The 23,149-nt window shown below is 39.9% G+C and overlaps 1 protein-coding gene across 2 annotated transcripts in view; it reads left to right on the top strand.

Annotated features, from left to right (window-relative positions):
* Window positions 1–381: 381 nt before the first annotated feature.
* Window positions 382–23,149, top strand: part of znf236 (zinc finger protein 236) — a 37,439-nt gene continuing 14,671 nt past the window's right edge. The window contains exons 1-19 of one of the 2 annotated variants that reach the window (XM_028426264.1): window positions 382–465; window positions 1,564–1,703; window positions 3,771–3,935; window positions 4,018–4,196; window positions 4,859–4,989; window positions 6,350–6,522; window positions 11,267–11,389; window positions 12,787–12,960; window positions 13,697–13,874; window positions 14,024–14,296; window positions 14,577–14,780; window positions 14,903–15,035; window positions 16,098–16,358; window positions 16,457–16,689; window positions 17,996–18,097; window positions 19,892–20,031; window positions 20,303–20,406; window positions 21,811–21,962; window positions 22,354–22,530. In XM_028426264.1, the coding sequence (XP_028282065.1) occupies window positions 414–465; window positions 1,564–1,703; window positions 3,771–3,935; window positions 4,018–4,196; window positions 4,859–4,989; window positions 6,350–6,522; window positions 11,267–11,389; window positions 12,787–12,960; window positions 13,697–13,874; window positions 14,024–14,296; window positions 14,577–14,780; window positions 14,903–15,035; window positions 16,098–16,358; window positions 16,457–16,689; window positions 17,996–18,097; window positions 19,892–20,031; window positions 20,303–20,406; window positions 21,811–21,962; window positions 22,354–22,530 (3,094 nt within the window). In that variant the 5' untranslated portion in view covers window positions 382–413. Of the gene's footprint in view, window positions 466–1,563; window positions 1,704–3,770; window positions 3,936–4,017; window positions 4,197–4,858; window positions 4,990–6,349; window positions 6,523–11,266; window positions 11,390–12,786; window positions 12,961–13,696; window positions 13,875–14,023; window positions 14,297–14,576; window positions 14,781–14,902; window positions 15,036–16,097; window positions 16,359–16,456; window positions 16,690–17,995; window positions 18,098–19,891; window positions 20,035–20,302; window positions 20,407–21,810; window positions 21,963–22,353; window positions 22,531–23,149 lie in introns of both variants that reach the window. The other variant, XM_028426263.1, reaches the window with a different exon arrangement.

The following is a 23,149-nucleotide window of genomic DNA, read 5'->3' as shown; positions in this document are numbered from 1 at the left end:
GTAAACACTTGATGTCAACTTTTTTTTAAACTCCTTCAACCAAAGATACTCCGTATACTGTTTACCTTAGCCACTTGTTCACTGCCGTGTCTAATATGTGTAGGCAGCCTACTAAAAACTAGCAAATAAACACGCTGCATATTAAGCTAACTTTTAGCTAAGTTTAAGCAGCTAAGTTCCTTATTAGCCAAACACAGTTGTTTTTTATATGTGTGTGTGTGTGTGTGTGTGTGTGAGTGTGTGTACCTGAAGCTGCAAGTACAATGAATCAGACGGTAGATGTCTCCCTTGTCCGCAGCCGTGCGTCTTCATGGGGACGCTCGGCTCGGCTCTGCTGCTGTCTACGGATGAGAGCGAATCGCCATTTTGAAAAGCAAATCGTTCACAGCACACCCGCCCAGAGTACTGGAACTATGCCGCGGGGCCGGCCTCGCAAACTGAGAGTTAAAAGCAACGACGATACAGGTAACAAGTACCAAAATGCAAGGAATAAAAAATACAGTTGATGGGCTATCCAAATAACTTGGTATTATTTTGTCAAACATTTCAGTGGCTTAGATAATAACACTTCAATGTAGTGTATATAGTCCCCGGATATAGTATTGCGGGTGGGCTTTGCTTTGTACGGCGAAGGAGTGATTGAGGCGGAATGATATTAATAACATCTCTGTGGCTCTTCTTATTGGCTTCCAGTCTAAATTGGTGTCCGCGAGGAGAGGAGCTGTAGTGTCGTGCTGTGTTAGTTAATGCGCCCTTTCTACTGATATTATCTTTTTATTAGTAAGTCTCTGTTAGCTTGTTGTTGCTAACTAGCTCGCTTTGCTACTGTTAGCTTTTCGGCTAACACGCAAAAACGTTGGCTGGTGTTTTGATTCTGTGGAGAGCGATGCTGTCCAGCTGCTGATTGCGTTAGTCGTGTAGGTCGGAACAAGTTGGTTAAAAACACACACACACAAACATGTGTCCAACAAGTGGTAAAAAATGCAGCAGAATGCATGCGTTTTGCATCTTGCAGCAGGTTATGGTATCGTGAAACAATAGCGGTGTTAACTTAAAATGCAGCGATAGCACCAGTAACCCCCAGATGTAACTTATTTAAAATGATCTGAACACAGTATTACAAAATGCAATATGAAAATGTGATCCTTTGAATAAAGCACACATATTATTCGAGCACTGACTGTGACAGCCAAGGTGGGCGTGTACCAAACTGTTGAATATCATAGTTTAACCGACACACACGATCTGATATTTGCTTTTTTTCTACTGCATGCACACAAAAACAACCAAGGTTCTGAATTAAAAGCATCTTATTCCATGCAAACAATGATCACGGATCCCTCCTCATTGATGTGCTGAGTGCCTTTGTCTGCTACCTCTTTTCATCTTCAGCTACTTTGAGACATGATGGACATATGTGGTGTATAGTAGGACATATAAGTAATGCACAGATTAGGGAACACAGAACAGAGAGAGGTGTCACATTGTAGCTGTTTGTCACTGAAGAAAGGCTCTTAAACCACATTAAGATACTCAAGTGTCACCTCTTGTACTTCACATCAGATGCTGATCCAAGTGAAAGCAAGGCAGAAGGTTTCACTGATGAAGAACTCAAGGACAAGAGGTGCACAATATGCACTCAGATCTTCACCACAGACAGCCAGCTGCAAAAGCATCTCCGTGAACATGAGAGCAATGACAAGGTAAGCGTGATGTGGATGTGTGTCTGCTGTAAGCAGAGATCTGTTGTTGATTCTCTTACTTGGTGGGTCACTTCATCTGTGACGTAGTTTCCCGGCTGTGATGAAGATGAAGAAGATAACAGACCTGCTGTAGTCAAAGCTGCAGTGGGTGACAATGTCCCAGCCACAGGTTGGATTTAGGCCAAGCTAGGGGCTTAACATTAAAGCTGAAGATGCCCTGGATTTCTCAGCTCAGATGATTTTTCACAATGTACACGTTAAAAGCTGTCGTAGAGTAGATACCACATCTATTTGGTAGATTCATAGTATTTTTAGGCCAGCTGATACCACAGCTTCAGTGTGGTGGACACACTCCTGGGTTGTTTACTTACCTTCATTCAAACACAGTCAAACAGTGTTATTTTTGCGTCGCTGCATATTTGACTGCATGGTGTTTATTAATATTGAAAATGTTAATGGAGTCAGACCTCAGTAGAAATGATTTGAATGAGCTGTTGCAAATGAGACTGGATCCTGGGTTATTTGTGACTTGTGTGTGTGTGTGTGTGGAGAGCAGTGAAGTGTAAAAGTGTTGTATGTGCTCCGCTGCTGAAGTTTGGTTGAAGGAGCTGTTGTGGAAACACAGTGGTATAGTGGGACTCCTGGATGAATAAAAAAACCCGCTGTGGGAGATTTGTGGTTGTTCTGAAGCAGTCGACTGCTTATAAGATTAGGATACAGCATACTAACAGCGTGTTGTAATTATAATAATAAATTTGCCATGAATAATTCTTTGGATAAAATGCCTACAGTTATTGTTGCTTTGCATTTACCATTTTTTGTGGTTGTGCATGAGAACTTTGTTAACAGAACAGAACTTTTCATCCACCTCCAAATCTGCTCAATGCTCTCTCTCCCTCTGTGATGCCCAGTAACAGTCTTAAATAGCACAGTAAATATTACTGTATGGTTGAATCACTGCTGCTCAGGTTTGTAATGCCGCCTGCCAACATATGGACATCCCAAGTTACTTTCTGTACATCAGCATGTTATGTTAAATGTCATGAGTCTTCTTAGTCACCAGATGAGTCAGAGTGTTGTTAAATGTTTTTATTTGTAATGCATGATGAATGTCATGTGTGGAGACGTTATGGTGCAAGAGGTACAGTGTGATGTTCAAGGCCTTCCCCCGGAGCAGGCCGTATGATTGGTCTGATTTGTAAGGAAACTTTTTTTGTTGGTGTTGCAAATATTATGTTCTTGATTAATAGCATTAAGAGAAACATTACATTACCTAAATTATTATTTCTAGTCCTTCATCAGAGTCTAAGTTTCATTTTCCATCTGTTTACAGCACAAGGACCAATAACATCTTATCCTCAATACTCACTGCCTCTTTCTTTTACACACACACACACACACACACACACACACTTCTTAGCTTCAAAGGGCTCCTTATGTTACCTTCTCTAACCTTAAAGCTATAGTTGCCACTGAAAGCATGGGCTATTGAAAGAGAACATGAAGTAAACCGACAGCGGTATTTTTTTATGACAAAAAGCTTAAACTTAACTCCCACAATAAGAGATGAGTTTCTCGACTCCATGGCATTATCATCGAGCATGTTAGAGTATGGATAACTTCACCTCTCATGACTAATCTACTTTGATGTAACAAGAGGCACAGTCATTTGTAGCTGCACCTGCAACCACGAACCATTTCGGTCTCAAGGCCACTTTTTTTACTTTCATTCTCTGCAGCCTGAAGAGCTGCTACATCAGGGTCTGCCACTCCAAGACTCACCGGTGTCGGCACTGCTCTCAGCCTTCACTATTTTCAAAAAGCACTCTGAAATTTTGAGAGTCAGCTGGCCCCTCAAGCAGAGATAGAATTTAATATTCAGGTTGTTTCTGCCTTATGGACTTTTTTAATGTTGACTGTTTCATCTCCTAAGTCTCTTGTTCCTTCACAACAAAAATAGGGGTTTAAGTTGGTTAATGTAGGCACTGACTGGGACTGAGTTGGGATGTGTTCTATTCTGATGTCTACATTGCTCACTATATTCTTTTACCTTTCTCTCCTTTGCAGCCTCATCGATGTGACCAGTGCGCGCAGACATTTAACGTGGAGTTCAACCTCACACTACACAAGTCCACACACACCACTTCTGACTTCACCTGCCCTGTTTGCAATAAAAAGTTCTCACGCATCGCTAGCCTCAAATCCCATATCATGCTGCACGAGAAAGAAGAGGTGAGCCTCGTCATTTCGCACGCAAAACCCAGCATGAACTGCTTTCTGTGCAATCTTAAGTTCTGTGTTTTCCCTCCTGCAGAATCTGATCTGCGCAGAGTGTGGAGATGAGTTTGTTCTTCAGAGCCAGCTGTCTCTGCACTTAGAAGAACACCGTAAGGAGCTCTCAGGCATCAGGGTGTACACCTGCAAGACCTGCGAAAAGGAGTTCAAGACGTCTGCACAAATCAAGGAGCACATGAAGAGTCACATCAAAATGAGGTCAGTCAGGGCTTCAGAGGCTGATTTATCACATTTGAGTCTGAGCCGTGTAGAAAAACGCTTGGGAGCATGAATCCATCGGCTGTTTACGAGCATTATGTTGGAGGCAATTTACTGTCAAAAGTTCTACCCCTGTGTAATGCTACTTCGTAATGTAGTTGTCCAAATAACACATAACATTTTGCTTGCCTGTAGTCACGGAGACCAAGGAACATCTCTATTCATCGTGAAAAGGATGAGTTGGCATTCACCCATCTGATTCTAACAAGTGTTCACTTGATTGTATGACCCACGTTGCAGTAAGATGTGACTTTTCAGAAGCAATCATTACCAAATGTCAACACTCACAGTATGTTGTAGTGTTGTCCTGCACTTTTCAAATTCTATTAAGCATCCTCATCGAATCCTTTACAAAGGTTGCTGTTCAAGGTGTTATATAAACCCTCTGTAGCTCATCTCCAAGAAAAAGGTCAAAACAGACCTGTCAACAAGAGGCGTAGATGGAAGTCTCAAGTGTATTTAATACTTACTCATGGCTGTGAGAAAGTTTTGAATACATTCTGATGCTCCTATAAGCATGCACATATGCACATATTGCAAACATTTGTTTATAAATGATCATAATGCTGACCTGAAACATTTTGTGTGTACATCCTCCACAGGCCGCTCACCTCTAGTTCCAGAAACTACAAGAAAAACATAGATCGCAGTGGGTTCACAAACAGCTGCCACCACTGTGGAAAAGCTTTCAAAAAGCCCAGCCAGCTCGTCAGACACATACGAATACACACAGGTGAGTGAGAAGCACAGAAAAGACCTGACCTGTCCACCTCACAGAGACCTAATGCACAATTTACTCAGTGATAGCAGCTGTAGAATAGAACTTAAATAATCCTTGTTTTTAATTCAAATTGCTTGCAATGTGCTTGTTTTGTATTAATTTATTTTTCTCACCTGATAGTAGTAGTTTATTAAATCATATGTAAGCCTTAAATAAGCTGATGGCTCATTTATTCAGTTTTCACCAACTTCTAAAAAGTTTTCTGTGTTTCCAAAAGACTGTAAACATCAGCCTTCCCTCATCACTGACCTGCCAGACAGCAAGGTTGTGTGGGTAGAATTTGGATGCGCTGTTTAAATTCTAATGTTCGCGAATTGGCGTACAATTGTTTAACTGTCTGGGTTTAGGGTAACGTAGCCAGTAGTTTCCACCCAAATGTTGTTTACACATCATCCACATGTTAATTTATTTTGTTGGCTGGCTGGCCGGCCGGCCTGATGACTAATGGTGGATGGTGTTGATTCCTCTGTGCTCTGAATCTCAAACAGCCTTTAAGCTGATGAGATGACGAATTGTTGCAAGAGACAGAAACACACACACTCTCACACACACATTATACTACATTGTCTCTTTCCTTTAGGTGAGTTATTCAGCTTGAAGTCATACCAGACATAATCTGAACCGTTATGTTGTAGGGTGACAAAATTGCGTACTGATACAAATTGAGGAATCAGGATGCATCATGACTGAAGTATAAACTGCAGACACCTAGACACCATATAGTTGCTTGCCTTTTTTTCATTCTATGTCCAGACCACTAAGCATTTGTAAAGTCTGAGAAAACAGGCACAAAACACATCCATATACTAATTATATGCATATATAATTATACTCATTATGTGCTCTGAAGCTGTCAGTGTATGGACGTTTTGAACAGTTAGTCTGCAAACAGAAAAAATGGCCGTATGATGTCAGAATACATTGATTAATCATGGACTATCGATCAATAATGCAAATACACATTGCTGCAGTTCTACACCCGGAGCCAGCAGGGCACTTAAGTTGCACATTGCGTCTATTTACTTTTGGACATAGTGTATGTTAATTAAAGTGCCAGATTATTAAATGTTTAGTGGATTATAAATTAAGGATTGAAACAAAATGTCAAAATAACATCTTGGAAAAATGACAAAAAAATGTTCAATTTAATCAACAGTTTTTCAAAATGAAATGCCTCTGGGAAAACATCAGTTTAAAAATGAAAATAATAAATATCTTATAAAGACTCCCAGATTTTTTAAGCTTGTATTTTGAATCGGTTGAAACAAACCATCTGTGTTTCCAAGTTCTTAATTGTGCGCTTTCCTTTCAGGCGAGAGACCCTACAAGTGCACGCACTGTGGCAAGGCTTTCAACCAGAAGGTGGTGCTGCAGACTCACATGGTGAGACACACGGGTGAGAAGCCTCACCTCTGCATGTTCTGCCCTGCTTCCTTCTCCCAAAAGGGGAACCTACACTCCCATGTTCAGAGAGTTCATTCTGAGGTAAGAGCACAGTGGAAAACCCCCAACTGTTTTGTTACTGCCCACTGTCCATTGTTACACTGTTTTAGCAGTCAATTAATTAATAAGTAAATAATTAATAAATAAATTAAACAATTAAAAATAAGAAATAAATATTACCAGTGGCCTCCAGTAGGGTTTGATGCCTTTGGTAAAATTAGTGCTTTTAATTTGAAACTACTGATAGGTCTGTATTGTTTAAATTGCAAAATGGAACGTAGTTTAAAACTAAATCAGTAAATGGTTTCAGCTTTCAACCAGCATATAGAGCACATTTATCCCTAATAGTCTTTGCATCATGCACATATCTAAAATATATATACTCAGTCTTTTAAAACTGTTTGTGCTGTTTACCAAATTTCTGAGCAGCATTTCTTTAATTTTCACTCTCGTCCAAGATGTCTGTTTCTTTGTACACCTCCTTCTCTGACTCACTAAATTGCCAGTCCTCCCACCTCACAGCTTGGAACATTCAATACACCAGGACACCTTGTCATATTGTTTGTCTGTCGGACAGGGAATGAGGTGAAATTGCTGTTCTTTGTTCCTCATTTGCTTGTTCCCCTTTTGTAAGCACTTCACAGCAGCCAATTTTAAGAGCCCACCTGATCTATCCAACCTAATTTAGCCTGGACTTTGGTCTCTAGTGGCACTCTCTCAACTCTTCCTCTCACTGTCAGACTGTAGTTGAGAGGTCAAAAAGAACCCCACACATCAAAGTCCTCCCTAGGTGGGCAAATGTTCATGTCAGCAGATGAGTATTCTCTCTCTGTGTGGATGTCTCGGGTTGTGAAATGAGTCTGTTATTGGGCGCTGGTAGTGTCTCCTGGTTGATGACTGCTTCTAATAATGTGGCTACAGCCTGAACTGGCTTAGCTCTCTGGCAGCCTTATTGTGAAGCAACACAATGATGTCCATCACAGGAGGTGCAGTGGGTCCCCCATCAGTGGATGTGTCACAATGCCCAGTGCTAGTGCATTTTAGCAAAAGAGCATAAAAGATGTTTTGTGTCAGTACACCAAGCCCACACTAATTCAGTTCACCACAGCCTGTGCCAACTCAGAAATACATTTACCTGTGTTTTTTTTGGCAGAGATGAAAAATGCAGGCATGAAATGTTTGTCATTGTGCTCTGTTTGCTTAAATAATATATATTTTATAAGTCTGGTTTCTATCTACAGATGTGAAGTGAATCTTTTGACATTTTTCCTCTATACTTAGTAGTTGGTGCAGATAAACTATGCTAGTTTTGTTGGCAGATTGTGGTTTATGTAACCTACTGTAGCACAGCTATAATAAAAAGTACAAGAAGTAGAGGCAACATAAACAAGTCAGCTTGACAGACAGAATTATGTCTTTGTTTGCCATTTAAAATCAATATAATATTTTTATCCTTTTTAATTCTAAGGGTTGTTTCTGTCTCATTCTGGGAGACCAGAAACAGCCGTCATGCGAGGTCAATCTTCTTCTTTTTGTATTTTTCATATATTTTTCATCACATTTTGCACATCAAGAGTTCTTCAGATAAGTCTAAGACCACCTCGGGCAAGAGTGAAAACTTTTACAGTATTTCTTAAAAGCCGCTCCACAGCTTCAAAATGTCTCACATGTTGTGGCAAGGCTTTAAAGATTTCTTCACACTGATAATTAACAGTGGGAGGTCATGTTTAATCCATTAAAATAAAATACATCTTACTAAGTGTTTTTCTGAATAAAGGAGCTCACTTAATATGCTGTGATTAGCAGTCAGGTTTTATCAACTTAGAGGAGTTTATATTTAATGGTTGTTTTGCCACTGCTGTCCATGCAGTGAGTTTTTAGAGCAGAACTGTTTTTTGCATTTAATTAAAACATTACATTTTATTTCAGAGGTTCAAAGAGTCGGTACACTTGTTAATTTAATTTTTTTTCAGCATGCATTTCAGGCAATTTGTGCATGTTTTCTTACTGCCTGACATGTTTGTGTGTTCTATGCTAAAAGCTGGCGATGGAGCCAGTTGATAGAATTACTTTAGAAAAAGCCACATGGCAGTGCACTTTGAATAATGCATCTAATTTGCACAAGAGTTCTTCAGCCTTCCTGTTCTAGATAGAGTTTGTTCTCATGATTGATTGATGAAGAGCCAGGGATGTTGCCCCGTCATCATTACACTCAATAAAGTGTTAAGTTATGTAGGTGGTTCTGTTGTGACAATAACACTACCTGCATGTAAATAGAATGTAAATCAGATTCAGCTGCTAAACCTCAGATAAACAAATATATTTTGCATTAATCTGCTGCGAATATACAAACCTAAGACCTGTTCAATAGTGATTTATAAAACAACAATATACAGAACAATTTATAGCTTTAGAATTTCAATGTCATGAAGACATAATTCCCCACAATTCCTCATAATGCTGCATCTCAGAAATTGATGAGTATGCAGCATTATATGTATGTTTATATAGTGCTGTCAAAACACTGCCAAGTGCCACAATTACACTGCCATTAGAGTCAAATCTGTCTTAACTGTTGTTTGAATATGGTTAGTGGAGTTGGCACTTCTATATCTGAGTGAATCTAAGTTCCTAACTTAAACTTTCTGAAATGCTTTCAACAATTATGCTTCTGATTATTTCATCTCATTTCAGTATAGTCCATCAGAAACTAAAGCTCTTCTTTCATTGTCAGCATTCATTGTATTTTCATGTGAGCACAGTCCCTTTGATTTTTTGGATAATTGGGATGGAGCTCACATTGCAGGGGTCTGATTCAGTACGCCCTGACACTGCAGATCCTTTCAGTCCTCAAATCTCAACTGGCACAATTGATTTTTTTTTAAATTTTTACTTTCTTAACAGTTTCAACAGACCCTTCAAACGCTGTTGGAGTTTAAAATTCAGCTGACATAACAACAGACACCTCAGAGACCATCATACTCCATCCTGAGCTGCTTGTCAGTGAGGGTGCACTGGGTTGAGCTGGACTATGGGGATCTGACCGTTTCTCTAACTTTGTGAAACTGACATTTACCCCTGATTGGTCAGAGGTGAGACTGGAGTCAAAGCGTGAACTCTCCCTGCACTCTTTTCCTATGGGTACAGCATGACAAGTCTATTCCACTATGGTGCCTATAAAACACATCTCTGTACTTTACTGATAACTGCAGTTGCCATAAAGATGTTATGACTTGCTGTAGGTTACTAACCTGATGACCTAACTGATTTGTTACACCGAACTATCGGGGAAGTCATCTTTGGAATCTTCCAAAAAAACAATCTTGGCAGGTGGTTGGTTAAACAATCTATCTGTTAAAAGCTAATTATACCAGTTAAATGACTTCTCATTGCCATCTCATAGACCGCTGCTGCACCTGAAACAACTTCGAAGCCATCAATAGTGCCATAAAGCAAAGCAGATTTGCAATATGGATGTGATCTCATTGATCTTGCGGGTCTCCAGCTGCATTGTGTGGTGAAATCATTGCTCCCCACTTACACATTTAAGACCATTTTAGTGCTCCAAAATCAATGAATACTGGAACGAAGACAAACTAGAAGAGGGTAAATATGATGTGCTGCAGCATTTTTTTTGGATCAGCTGCAGGCTGGAATTTGGACATTCTAATAATGGTCCAGCCCAGAAGTGATGAATGCATGGACTAGTTTTTCAGCATTGCTCTAAAATTGGTCTTAGTAATATTACGAAGATAGTCTTCGACACCTGTGTTCTGGATACATGACCTGTCCTTGTCAAAAATGAACCAAAAATTCTTAATATATCAGACGATTATTTTACATTGTAACATTTTAATATGATCGTTTCCTGTTTTTTTTTATCTTCTTAATTTCTGCCATGGCTTCTTTGTCACTGCCTCCTCATATGATTAGCTGCTTCAATTCTGTTGCTTCTGTCACGGTTTTTTTCTCTCCCACTTTTTGACCACCATGACAGAAAAATAACAGTCCCCCTGTGTCCAACCATTCCCCCTTGTGAATTCAACTTTGTCCACACTCCCCACAAACCTATCATCACAGGGCTGATGACAGTTTACTGGACGTCTTTGCCCTCTTATGCCCTCAAAAACATTCTTCAGTTGCATCCTTTCTAGTGTTCAACCACACTTCACAAACTTTCCCAACTTTTACTGATACCACCACTTCTCCACTGGGTCATTCCTCATCCCTCAGCCGTATGGATTTTCAGCTCTCGACAGTTCTGGCATCACTTAAAACTCTCTCTCTCTCACACACCCACTGCTTGCTGTCATTTCAGTTATAGATGTATTCTTAGTGGTTCAATTTTGTAAGTTATTTTTTTTCCTCTTCAGTGTGTGCTCAATTTATGGAATTTTTCAAATGTCTGTTCAAAGCCATCAAACTCCAAAAATCTGCCAAAAACAATCAAATGTTCATGTATCTGCTCTCCCAAGTTTGCTTCCAGCCAAGCTCTGCTGAGGCAAATTCAACAAAATCCACAGTTGTTGGTCCGCAGTTCAGCAATGCTGCCATCACATCAGTCAAGGCTGCACTGTACTCTGCTGATAGTCTGTAAGATTGACAGGTGTCAGAAAAGTGCAGAAAACTGTAAATATTGCATGGTGTCAGGATCTAGAATACAGTCTCAACCTGTCAACTCAGAGGTAGATGTATTGTTATACCATGCATACGCTGACATAGGATTCAAAAAGTGTGACACTTAGCCTCGCAGTAATTTATTGTGTGTGTACATATTGTTTTACAGACTAAAGGGGTTCCACTCTTTCCATGCATGGACTGCAGCTGTGTCTTCAAGAAGCTGGGCAGTCTGAATGCCCACATCAGCAAGATGCACATCTCTGTGATTGAAGTGCCGTCCAGCACTCCGGTAAGAGAGCAGCACATGGGGGAAAAAAACAGGCAGAAAGGTTATCCTGCATTCTTTCTCCAGTGTTTTTAATCCATTTGAGTTGTTTAATTTCCCTGCACAATGTTAATTGTTGCACTAAATTAGTTTGGATTAAAAAAGTTGCATTCAGTGCCTTTGTTTTAATCACAGAGAAGGAGATTAATGCTTCTTCAGGCACCCCAAGCCAGTATCACAGAACAAGCAATGATAGCTGGTGACTGTGGTGTTGCTCACATCGCCTGTGCTTGGTTTCACCTGGCAGAGTAACACCTAAGTTATGCTCTTCAGTAAAGAAAATAATCCTTCATCTGAGGATCTGAGGCAGCTCTATTTATCATTCTAAAAGGGAAACTGGAGGGGAAGGATTTCAGATATAACAAAGGGTCGCTGAAAACTGACTAGTTGGTTTTCAGTTTATTTTCATTCCAGATGGCCATGTTGCTATAAAAGAATATTTGTATTAAAATGTTTAAATGAGATGCAGCTGAAAAATGAGGACAGACCTCTGTGTGCCCTCTTGGTTTTGTAGCTTTATTGCTCTCATTACTATTTGTTCTCTCTTACACTGTTATGCTAATGTGAGCAGTCAATCAAGAAGGTTCTTCATTAAAGGAGTTCGTCCTTCAAATGCTCACCTGGCAAAGGAGCTATTGACAGGCGTCCAACTAGTTCCAAAATCGGGCCAACAATAAAACAATAACAATAAAACTGTTCAAGCTAAGATAACTGATATTGACATAGCAATAATTTGTTGCTCTAAAGTTACGTGTGTAATCAAACTTTCTTTCCTGTAAACCAGTTGCTTTTTTTTTCATCCAATTGCATGGTTCTCAAAAGAAAATCATGCAGCTAAGCTCAAAAAAATAAGTTTCTATCTGTCTCTTTCCAAGTCGATAATGATGCTGTGCTTTTTTTTTAATCTCAATTCTTCCTCATTCTGTACTGCCAGAAACTCTGAGAGCATCAGCTTCATTTGGGCTATAAGAGCAGCGGTTTTGTGCTGTTAAACAATTTTCCCTCTGCCATAAACCAATGAAGCTTGGTGTTGGCCAAATCTGACCTGGCACACATTCGAAACTATTGCACTAAATGTCTCTCCTGTTTGCAGCAGTGGTATTGATGTGTTCACATTTGATCATTTTTTCATTACAGTTTTCTGTTTATGTCATTTTTTGTTAAGATTATGCACAATGTCATGTGTATATATCCCCTAATACCTTATTCTTGGTCCATTTTATGCCCCAGAGAGCCCCTAATAGAAGTTAATCAGGGTGCAAATTCTAGCCCTTCCTGGTCCTTTGTCTCATTGCTCGCTTGTCTTTTTTTTTATCTCGCCCTTTTTCCCCTCTATCTCTACCTGCCTTTTCTTCCCACAGGAGACGGAGCCAACAGGTCAGGCTCCAGGCGGGTCAGAAGGTGGTGAGGGGGTGACAGATGTCATCCAGCAACTTCTAGAGCTGTCAGAACAGGTCAACGGGGAGACAGCCCAGCCCCAGCCTCCAGAGCCAGCTATTGTCATGGAAACTGCCATCAACCAGGATATCCTGCAGGTGAGTGAAGGACATATCCCCATTCTGCCATTACAATACCAAAAAAAAAAAGTATCCAACCACGATCTGATCCACAATCCTCACAACCAGCTTATATGTTTCAGGTATTAAATCCCTGAATATAAAATATGTATGTATAGGTTCTTTTTCTTCTCTTTGTCAATGTGGAAGTGCTACCAGCTGCTATGCAGGAGCACATAAACACAAATCTGGCTCCACGTCCAAGCACACACATCAGCACCTGCCAATGAAGAGGGGGGGAAGCTGGTGGAACTATTTATGCAGAAGTGATTTAGATGAAGAGGAATATATTTGGACACAAATAAATAGATGAATAGAAGAAATATTTTTTTGATAAATTTACTAAAAAGTCTCTGAAACGGTGCTTGAATCCAAAGAGTGGCTTTCCTTCAGTGACTGGCAGATTTTTCCACCTCAGAAGAAACACTGTCCATCCAGGGGATAGAAGGCAGTATAATAACTTTGCACCAGGAAGCTTTATAGATGAGAACTGCAGTAGAGCCTCAGCTTGCCAACACAATAGAATGTGATTATCACTGAGCATTGATTTTGGATCCAGCCTTTATTTGTACTGCCAAATGTTCACAATGCCATTTTCATCCAGCCACAATCAATAATAACGTTTTTTTTTTAATTCATTTTTGTAGGATTTTGCATTTTCTTACCAGTACATTAAGTTATTACGTTATTTTTTTAATCTGTTTTCTCTGTGCAGCAAGCACTTGAGAACAGTGGGCTGAGTGTGGTCCAACCGCAAAGTGATGTCACATCTAGAGAGCCACAGAACCAGATCGTCGAGGGCACCGCTGCAGAAAGCAAGAAAGTGCAAGGTCCCGACAAACCGCCCAGGGAGAAGAAGCGAAGCATTTTTAAGAAACCAATACAAATGCCAGGTAGTTTCTTCATGACTTTCATTGAAATTACTAACTTCACTGACTGTAATTCAAAAATCTGAAGATCAAATGATTATGTCAAACATTTGTTGCTGGAAAGTACATAAAAAAGATACAGACAGCTGCTTTATTCTTTATCTTTCATCCAGGTTCTATCAGGGAGGAGGATGGTGTTCGTTGGCATGGCTGTCCATACTGCTCCAAGGAGTTCAAAAAGCCCAGTGACCTTGTTCGCCATATCCGTATCCACACCCACGAGAAGCCTTACAAGTGCAAACAGTGCTTCAGAGCTTTTGCTGTCAAGAGTACCCTCACAGCACATATGAAAACGCACACGGGTATCAAGTCCTTTGAGTGTCAGTGCTGTCTGAAGTGCTTCTCCACTTCTGGCAGCTTGAAAGTACACATGAGACTGCATACAGGTGAGAAGCAGGTCCACTTTATGGAAGGGTGACACATAAAGACCGCACACTTTCAACCTATTGACTAACATGTCATTTCACATCATGCACATGCATAAATTCTGTTAATTTAAATTTTAATTTAATATTTAAAAAAATCTTGCTAGCCAAAACTACATAAAATCTAAGCACACTTTTTCTATTTATGTGTGGGTTTTATGTTATGTGGTCAGGTTTGGTTAGGGTTTAAGGTTTAATCTTAGAATCTTTTGATGTTTTTTACTCCCCCTGCTCTCCCTAGGTGTGCGACCTTTCCGCTGCCCTCACTGTGACAAGATCTTCCGTACATCAGGCCACAGAAAAACACACATTGCTTCTCATTTCAAAAGTTTGCAGCAGAAGAAGCACAAATTTCCCCGGAAAACCAACAAAACCAAAGTGTCCAAAAGCAACCTACCTCTGCCTGACATCCCCCTGCAGGAACCGATCCTCATCACTGACTTTGGTAAGAGCGCATGCGTATTAATATGGATTAGTGTGGCATCTTTGTTTAAAGATTGTACACTTATTTGGTTGTAGATAGAGTGGAAATAATCTTTCATTGTTTCTCCGTCTTTCTTTAAACAGGCCTCATCCCATCCCAGAATCCCCGTCTGGCTTTCCAGCAGTATCTGGATGTGGTGGGCAATGACCGGCCATATAAGTGCCAGTTCTGCAGTAAAGCATACAAGAAATCGAGCCATCTCAAACAGCATGTCAGGTAAATTACTTTGACTGTAGACGGCAAATATTTAATAATTAGCTGGAAGCTGATACATTTAGACCCCCTTAGCTTTGTTAGCTTTGTCATGACATAACATTAGAATTAGAAAATTGTGGGAGAACATCATGTTGTGCTTGAATGTATGTAGTGGAAGTGCATATAATTAAAGAGGACCAAGGAAGGAGCCCTGGGGAACACCACGGTTCATTGTTTTCTTTCAAAGAGTAGGTGTTAGGATTGTATTTAAAACTGTTCTTAGATCAGTCATGCTCCACATAATCATGTCAGACAACAATCGAGGGTAAGACCAGCTCTGTAAGTTTACTTTACAGAGCTTTTGAGACTTAAGTTCATTTCCAATCGAAGCAGAAGAAGAGAAGCAGTGGAGCAGAGCATGCAGTCATGTTGACAGAGGTGATGAATTTGGTGAGGATGGGATAAAGTACCAAGGGAGGCAAGATTAAATTGATGTGAGATTGAAGAGAGTAAAGAAAAAACAGTTAACAGGCAGGTGGAGGAGATACTTCTATCTTGTATATCTCTTTGAAAAACCACAACAACAAAAAACATTTAGCAATATTCATTTTAAGCAGTAAGCAAAATTTAAAGGTCCTTTGTTAGTTTAAGTACCTGACACACATTTCAGCAGACAAGGACTTTGCTGAACTTTAAGATGCTCCTGTCAGGCTTAGATTAAGTATAACACTAAAAAAAGTACCACTAAGAATTATTAGTAGTCTCATCACTTATCTGCTCTGAACAATGTATCTCTGAATCTTCTAGCCTTTCCCTATAACAGGCTTCACGTATTGAGTCCGCATTTCAATATTGAGAGTTTAATCGGAATAATCTGAAGCCTTTAGATGGTCGCTGCCCTGCTCTTCTTTCTCTTTGGCTTGTATCTCAAACAGAAGATCCATATTGGCCCCTAGTTGTGAAAGTGCCCCTGAATCACTGAAGAACTTCTGTTCCCCACGATGTTGCATGCTGATGCCCCACCAAAAACTTTCCACTGTAAATGTAGTTTTACATTTTACTGTTGTGTTTTTATGGTCTCAGGTCTCATACAGGAGAAAGGCCCTACAAGTGTCTGCAGTGCAGTCGCGGTTTCGCCTCCTCGGGGGTACTCAAAGCTCACATTCGGACACACTCGGGTCTAAAAGCATACAAGTGTCTGATGTGCGACACAACGTTCACCACCAGCGGCAGCCTGCGTCGCCACATGACGACTCACAGCGATCTGAGACCTTACATGTGCCCCTATTGCCAGAAGACCTTCAAGTCATCCCCCAACTGTAGGAAGCACATGAAGACACATAGGTTGGAATAGCATACAACCTCTTTGTTGTACACAAACTGCATCACTCAGAATTGTATGTGTAAGTCCCTGACTCCTTTGTCCTGTCTTGTCCCACAAGGTATGAACTGGCCCAGCAGCTACAACCCCAGTCAGCAGAGGATCCGTTAGGAGCAAGCACTGTGGCCCATGACATGCAGGTGGAAATAGAGGGAGACTCTCTTCAGCAAGCTTCCACTACCACAGCCGAGCAGCAAAGCATGCTGGGACTGAGCCAGACGGAGGTTGTGAATGGAGGACAGCAAGTGACACTGGAAGCCCCCTTGACTGACCAACAACTTGTACAAGGAGAAGGTAGGGGCAGCCTAAAGGTTAATTGTCTTTTTTCTAAATGACTAATTGGAACAATTTGTTTGAAATCAGCCTGTTATTGAGTGAGAACACTCTTAACTAGTGCACAGCTGCCTGGACCATTTATCAGCCGTACAAAGAAAGTGTATTTCCCAGTTATTTTGCCATGCTTTTATTTGTGTGGATGCTTGGTCAACAAAATAACCCGGCTAATAACATTAGCTTATCTCCACTGCAGCACATTTCTTGTCACAGCAGAGGAAGAATGTTGTAATCTATTTGTGGCCATAACGTAGCCACAACTTCAGGGTTTCCTTGTCCCCCAAAGGTACAAAAAAAGCACACAAGTGATTACATTGCAGTTATTGCCACCCGTATTATTGTTGCTCAATATTAAATTCCAAACATGTGAAACTCAGAATCTCATTTTTTTTTCTAGTTATACATTAAAGAATGTTGTTGTTGTTGGTGTGTTAAACTATAATAATGTTAGGCAATGAAAAATCATCCTATCCCAGTATCCCAGCAGTGGAAACGTCCTAAAGCACACCTGCAGGGTGATCAATTTCTCCATGGTCTCCATGTGTTTGGTCACTATACAAACACTCACAAATTAAAGCTGAGAAGCCTCCAGTGGAGCCTCATAATCCCTCCATGAAGACCATGATCTGTCTCTGAAAATCTTTTTGAAGTCACTGATGTTGACCCACTTTTTTTCAGTGAACTTTTTTGCTAGTTGAAAGAGAACTTTCCTGACAACCGTACTTTTAAAATGCAGCTTTTGTAGTCACATTTAATCACTTTAACCTCAGCTGTTTTTTTGTTTTTTGTTTGTTTTTTTATGCACAGGAATGTCATGTATCTCTCAACCCTCTTTACATTTTTGTGGGGTATAACTACTAGAGACCAATTATACACATCTCTCTCTGAATTAGATTGGAGTAATTGTTTTATTTTATATTAGTAATTTATATTGAAAATTGCTATTTGGATTTATTAATAGTGGAAAAAATCCTCTTTTAATTGGATTTCATGGGTTTTATTTTGTATGAAAACTACCATTTTTGTTTGAACAAAAATGTATGATTGTATGAAAATGGAAAAAAATTCTAGCTTCCTTGTCATATGAGAAGAGACTTTACATTAAAACTAAATAATTCAGACTCTCATGCAGTTTGCATGGTTGGCATAACAAGACATGATGAACTGTGTAGTGCATCTAAAGTTTTTATGTAACCTGAACAAGACTAAGCAGTAACAATGTCACAAACTAACCTGTTGCTTTATGTTTTTTTTTTTGCATTGACAGACTCATATGTGACTACCCAGCATGCCTTGCCTCAGAATATCAGCCAGTTTGAGACACCTGCACTTCAACAGCCTTCATTTGACCAGCAAGCACTCGCACAAGGTACAAATATATATGTATTTGTGACAGGAAAAGAATCTGTGTATACTGTCTAACACTGTAGACCTAGTCTAACAGCCTCCACTTATTATTCTGAGAAATGAATATACTGTATAATGAGCCGTAGCAATGCATTTATAGTAGCTTTAATTACCATGCTGCAGTGTTTTTTCACTATAAGAGTTAATTGATGGAGCAGATTACAAATGCCGGCCTCAAGCAACCATATTAGTAATGCAATCTCTCATTTTAGATTAGTGTTGAAAGAAATCAGTCAATTATAAATATTAATGATGGAATGAACTTTTTTTTAGTTTTATTTTTATGGGGGGAGTGTAGGGTTTGTGCCATATTCACTTTAATTCCCAGAACATACAGAATATTTAATTTGGTCATCTTGCATGTATCATCAGCCTTATAGCTCTCCATTCTTCACTGTCCCTCCAATGAAGTGCTCTCAAACGCACCATACTGATGCTGCTACTTTACTCCCTATGACTAACTTGCCATGTTAGACCATGCTGGTCTTCATCCTGTGTAATCAGAATTGAGGAATCTGGGTAGTTGCTGCAAACCGTAATGCAATCAGACATCTGTGAGGCAGATCTACCTTTTACTTTGCATGAGGAGGTGTTCCAACCATTTTATATCTGACCAGAAAAGACACGGTGGTTCATCATTTCAGGGTTGAAGCCATATGGCCTTGATTATCACCAGATTTTCAAGTGTGCACAACTGCTCAAAAGGCCTTTTGAACATCTAATCATATTTTTTTTCTCCTGGTCCTGGTCCACTCTCAGGGCTGAAGCATGATTATGTACTATAGTTGAAATGATATAACAAATGACACAGATCGCTGGGAAAACTCTTGAGGAAAAAAACCTTCATTATTTTACTTTTTGTATCTCACCACGTCACCACATAACAGTCACCGCACTTAGCTCAGAATTCCAGTAAATTGCTACATGACCAAAGTTCACAGGGCTGTCATTGTTTTAGGTTCACACAGTGGGGCTGCCACAAAATTGTAAAAGTGTCACTGTAGTAAAGCGATGCCACATCACAAACCTTAAAACAATCTTCCCCTGCAGTATTGCTCAGCAACAAGAAGACCAGACAGGGTCATAAAAATGAGATGGATACAAAATCAGTACCTGCCGACACTCAGAATTAGTCATCAACATTTTATTTGCTTGAGATGAGAATATATATTACTATTAAGAATACCTACAAAACAATATTTGTAGTTGGGCCATATACTGGGGGTTTAAAACAACATAAACATATAACCAATATGCAATTTGGCTAGGTGTAGCATGTGTGCTAGCTTGTTTGGTTGATATGAGTTGACTCAAATTAATTTAAGCGGGCATTTTTCACTGTACATATTATTATAGTATATATAGTATTATGCCCAATTTTCAGTAATTCAAAAATCGATAAAAGCCATCCTCACTGCTGGCTGAGTTCCTGACTGGTATTTTGCTGTGTTGTTGCTGTGTTTTGCAGATGCTGGATAAATACAGTCACTGACTGAGAATACATAGTTATTATTTTTTGCTAGGAGGAAAATTTGCACTCTAAATACATAACAACTGCATTTGTGCTGAATTGTAGATTCACTTTTTCTCTTTTAAAAAGTTGAAGCAGCGCTCTTTCCTTTTTAATGAAAGTTTCTTAGCCAAAAAAAAGTTAATATCGGTTTTTTTTTTTGCTTCACTGTTTCCACAAACTAATGGCAGGTACTTTAAATTCAGCTATGTAATACACTGATTATTCTCCATCGCCTCCCTCCAGGCTTCACCATCCCTGAATCGAGCTACAATCAGTCCCAGTTCTCCACCGTCCAACAGCTGCAGGATTCCAGCACCCTGGAGTCTCAGGCCCTGTCCTCCAGCTATCACCCCCCAAATCTGCTCCACGTCTCCACTGCAGAGGTGGTGAGTTCTGCATCCCTCCGCAATAATACCTCCATCTGATTGTTTAATCTTTTAAAAACAGTAAGGACATGTTTTAGAGAATTAGCTATTGTGTCTTGAAGATCATTAGATTACAGGTGGAGCACGCAGTAGCATAGATTTGCATAATGGTTATTCTAATCTTCCTACATACCCAGTAGTACGTAGAATTCCTTTGCTAATGGATGTAAAGACTTGTGCTGTACTTATCTATGTTTAAAACTGAGTTGTGTGCTGGTTTTCCATTCAGACAAACGGGCTTCTTCAACAGAACAGTCAAAATGATCTCCAGCTGGCTACGGAGACGCAGGACTACCAGGACGACAGCGAAGACAACACCAAGAGAGCCTATAGGTTTACTTCAGAGTCCTTACTTTGTGTGTGTGTGTTTGTGTGTCCAAGTCTGTGTGAGTAGCTTCAGAAAGCACTTCCACCGCTTAACTGTTTAAAATCATACGATGTCTAAAAGCACACCCTAGGTGGTGATGATCACAGCTTCCGCACTCTCCTTGGTTTTTCCATTTGCTTTCAGAAATCATTTCACAATAGATGGAGGAAAATACTGAACTGTGATCTCAGGCATTCTCACTAGTTTGAAAACTAGTTGCCGGGCTATGTAGGGACAGAACTTGTCCTGTTATGTTGGCGTGGTTGTAAAGTACAGAAAATCTTTTAGCCCACTGTGATGTTGTCTACACTTGATGCCCTGAATTTTCTCCCACTCAAGATGCCTCCTCTCGACTTGATGGTTGCCTTACAAAAGACTGGTATATAGTTTTTACCAAAAGCACTTGGTATTCAGACAGGAGCATTCAAGCTTTGCCTCATCATGACAGAAAACCTGTCTTCAGGAAAGCAGTTTTACAAACTCCTGGTAACTCAAGGGTGGCGCCTGTCTATTCATTCCACCGTTTAGGGCCGATTGCTGTGCAGCACTCTGGCCTGATGAGCCTCTGATACTGATCTTCTTGACTTACGGTCCCATTTTATCAAGTGACTGGCATTTAAGTTCAAAAATATGCTGAAACATGGATTAATATGCACTAATACTTAAAGTATACGATGTTTTATGTTGCTTTGATGATCTCTCGAATATACAACCCTTAGAAACTCTGTATTCTGAGTTGCGTTTCGGGGAATGAGTCATTTTATTCTTGTTGGCCGGTTGGTTGGCTTTTAGTTCTTCCTCGCTGCAGCCTTCATATTGTGTCCGCGCTCCATAAAACCCAAACAGATCTTTTATTTCAGGCCTTAAAAAAAGAGAAATGATATGCACCATCATAAACATTGAGCTTGGGGAAATAGAAAGCAGAGCTCACGCATTCAGAATGACTCCCTTTAATAACTTCACCTGACTTTGTTATCAGTATCTTTCATTTCAAACTTTTCCTCAGATAAAGCCATACTATTTAAAGACACGCTCCAGAGATTCATGTTTGCTGAGGCATCTTCTCAATACGTCATAATCACTGCTCCATCTATGCCTCAAACCTACATTTTAAGCATTTTGAAACTGACTGGAATGGTATGTAACCATGATAAATAGCCATGTTTTGGATGTTATATATTAGTTTTGATGATGACAAACATGGAGGCAGATGTGCCTCCATCATAAGTTCACACAATTTCACACATAGGTTTCCCCTCCATCAGTTCATACCTCTGTGTCCCTTAAAGAAAGGCTGTTCTTAATAAACACAATAAGATAAACTCTCATACAAAATATCAAAAAATCATAAATTTTTGTTCAAACTACAGGTGTACTTGGTGCAACAAAGGGTTTAAAAAGTCAAGCCACCTTAAGCAGCATGTGCGATCCCACACTGGGGAGAAGCCCTACAGATGTCACCTCTGCGGACGAGCCTTTGTATCAACAGGAGTCCTGAAGTCGCATCTGAATACACATACAGGTGAGCGAGCTCGAAAACCAAATCTTAAAGTGTCTTTCTAAATTATCTACACTTTCCACATTGGATATTTAGGAGGGTCCAGGCTCACACAGTGATTTAAAAAAAGCTTTTATTGCATGTCTATCAAAGATCTTTACATTAATACAATAATTAGAACTTAAAACTTCTTTTAAATGGAATTTACATGTGCCATGGCTCCCCACAATCAATCCTGTGTGCTGTGCAACTCAAAGTCTGTGAAGCACCATTGTTCCCCATGTGTAGTAAATTAGAACTTGCCAATATTCAGAAGTCTTACTAGCTTTTGAGATTATAAAAGGTAATAGCATTACTTTTCTCTAAAATATCACCATTCATCAGATGTCCTGCCTTTGCCTTCTCCCACTGACAGGAGTGAAGCCCTTTAAATGTGGTGTTTGTGATGCCTCGTTCACCACCAACGGCAGCTTAAACCGCCACATGATTATCCACATCAAGACTTTCAAATGCTCCATGTGTGACGAGAGCTTCCGCACCAGCCAGCTGTGCAAGAGGCACATGAAGAAGGAGCATGCCGTGGATGATCAGAGTAAGAACGCTGCAGATGACTTTCCAATTCTGTTGTTACTCCAAAGTTAGAAAATAAACTTAGAACACAGCCTACCAACTTTCTAGTTGTACAAAAATGATCAAAAAAGTAAGAGACAGTTGATGAGAAGGCAGTATTTATCTTTGCGCTGTTCGCTGGGAAAAGAGCACAGCACCATTCAAGGATTTGTTCTTTGTATTTAGTATTTTCTACATTTTAGTCCAATGCTGAAGAGAGTCTGTAAACAAAGCAAAATGCTTTTCATTTGATCCTTTTGATAACAAGGCCAGGTCTAATGCAGCACTCCACCGCTTTCTTTTTTTGGTCAAATAACCTTTACACAGCCTGGAGGTGTGTTTTGTCCCACTCATATCGCGTGTTGTCCTCAGAAGGCTGTGGTAGCCACGTCATATCTTTGCCCTAGTTATAGATTTATCCTTGAGTGTGGACAAAATGATCAGTGAGGTCGCAGACTAATTCACATTCTAATGCACGTCAGGTTAGTTCTTCTCTGTAGAAGATGGTAAAAGTAAAGAAAAAGTGAGCTGCTATTTGAAAACTTCTGACTGGTTCTTTTTGCTTTAATGTGAGCTTTAATGTAAGTACCTCAGTATGAGCT

This window comes from Parambassis ranga, chromosome 16 (assembly GCF_900634625.1).
Source record: "Parambassis ranga chromosome 16, fParRan2.1, whole genome shotgun sequence".
Taxonomy (NCBI): Eukaryota; Metazoa; Chordata; class Actinopteri; family Ambassidae; genus Parambassis; species Parambassis ranga.
The sequence above is the reverse complement of the archived record's forward strand: the minus strand, read 5'-3'. Positions and strand labels throughout refer to the sequence as shown.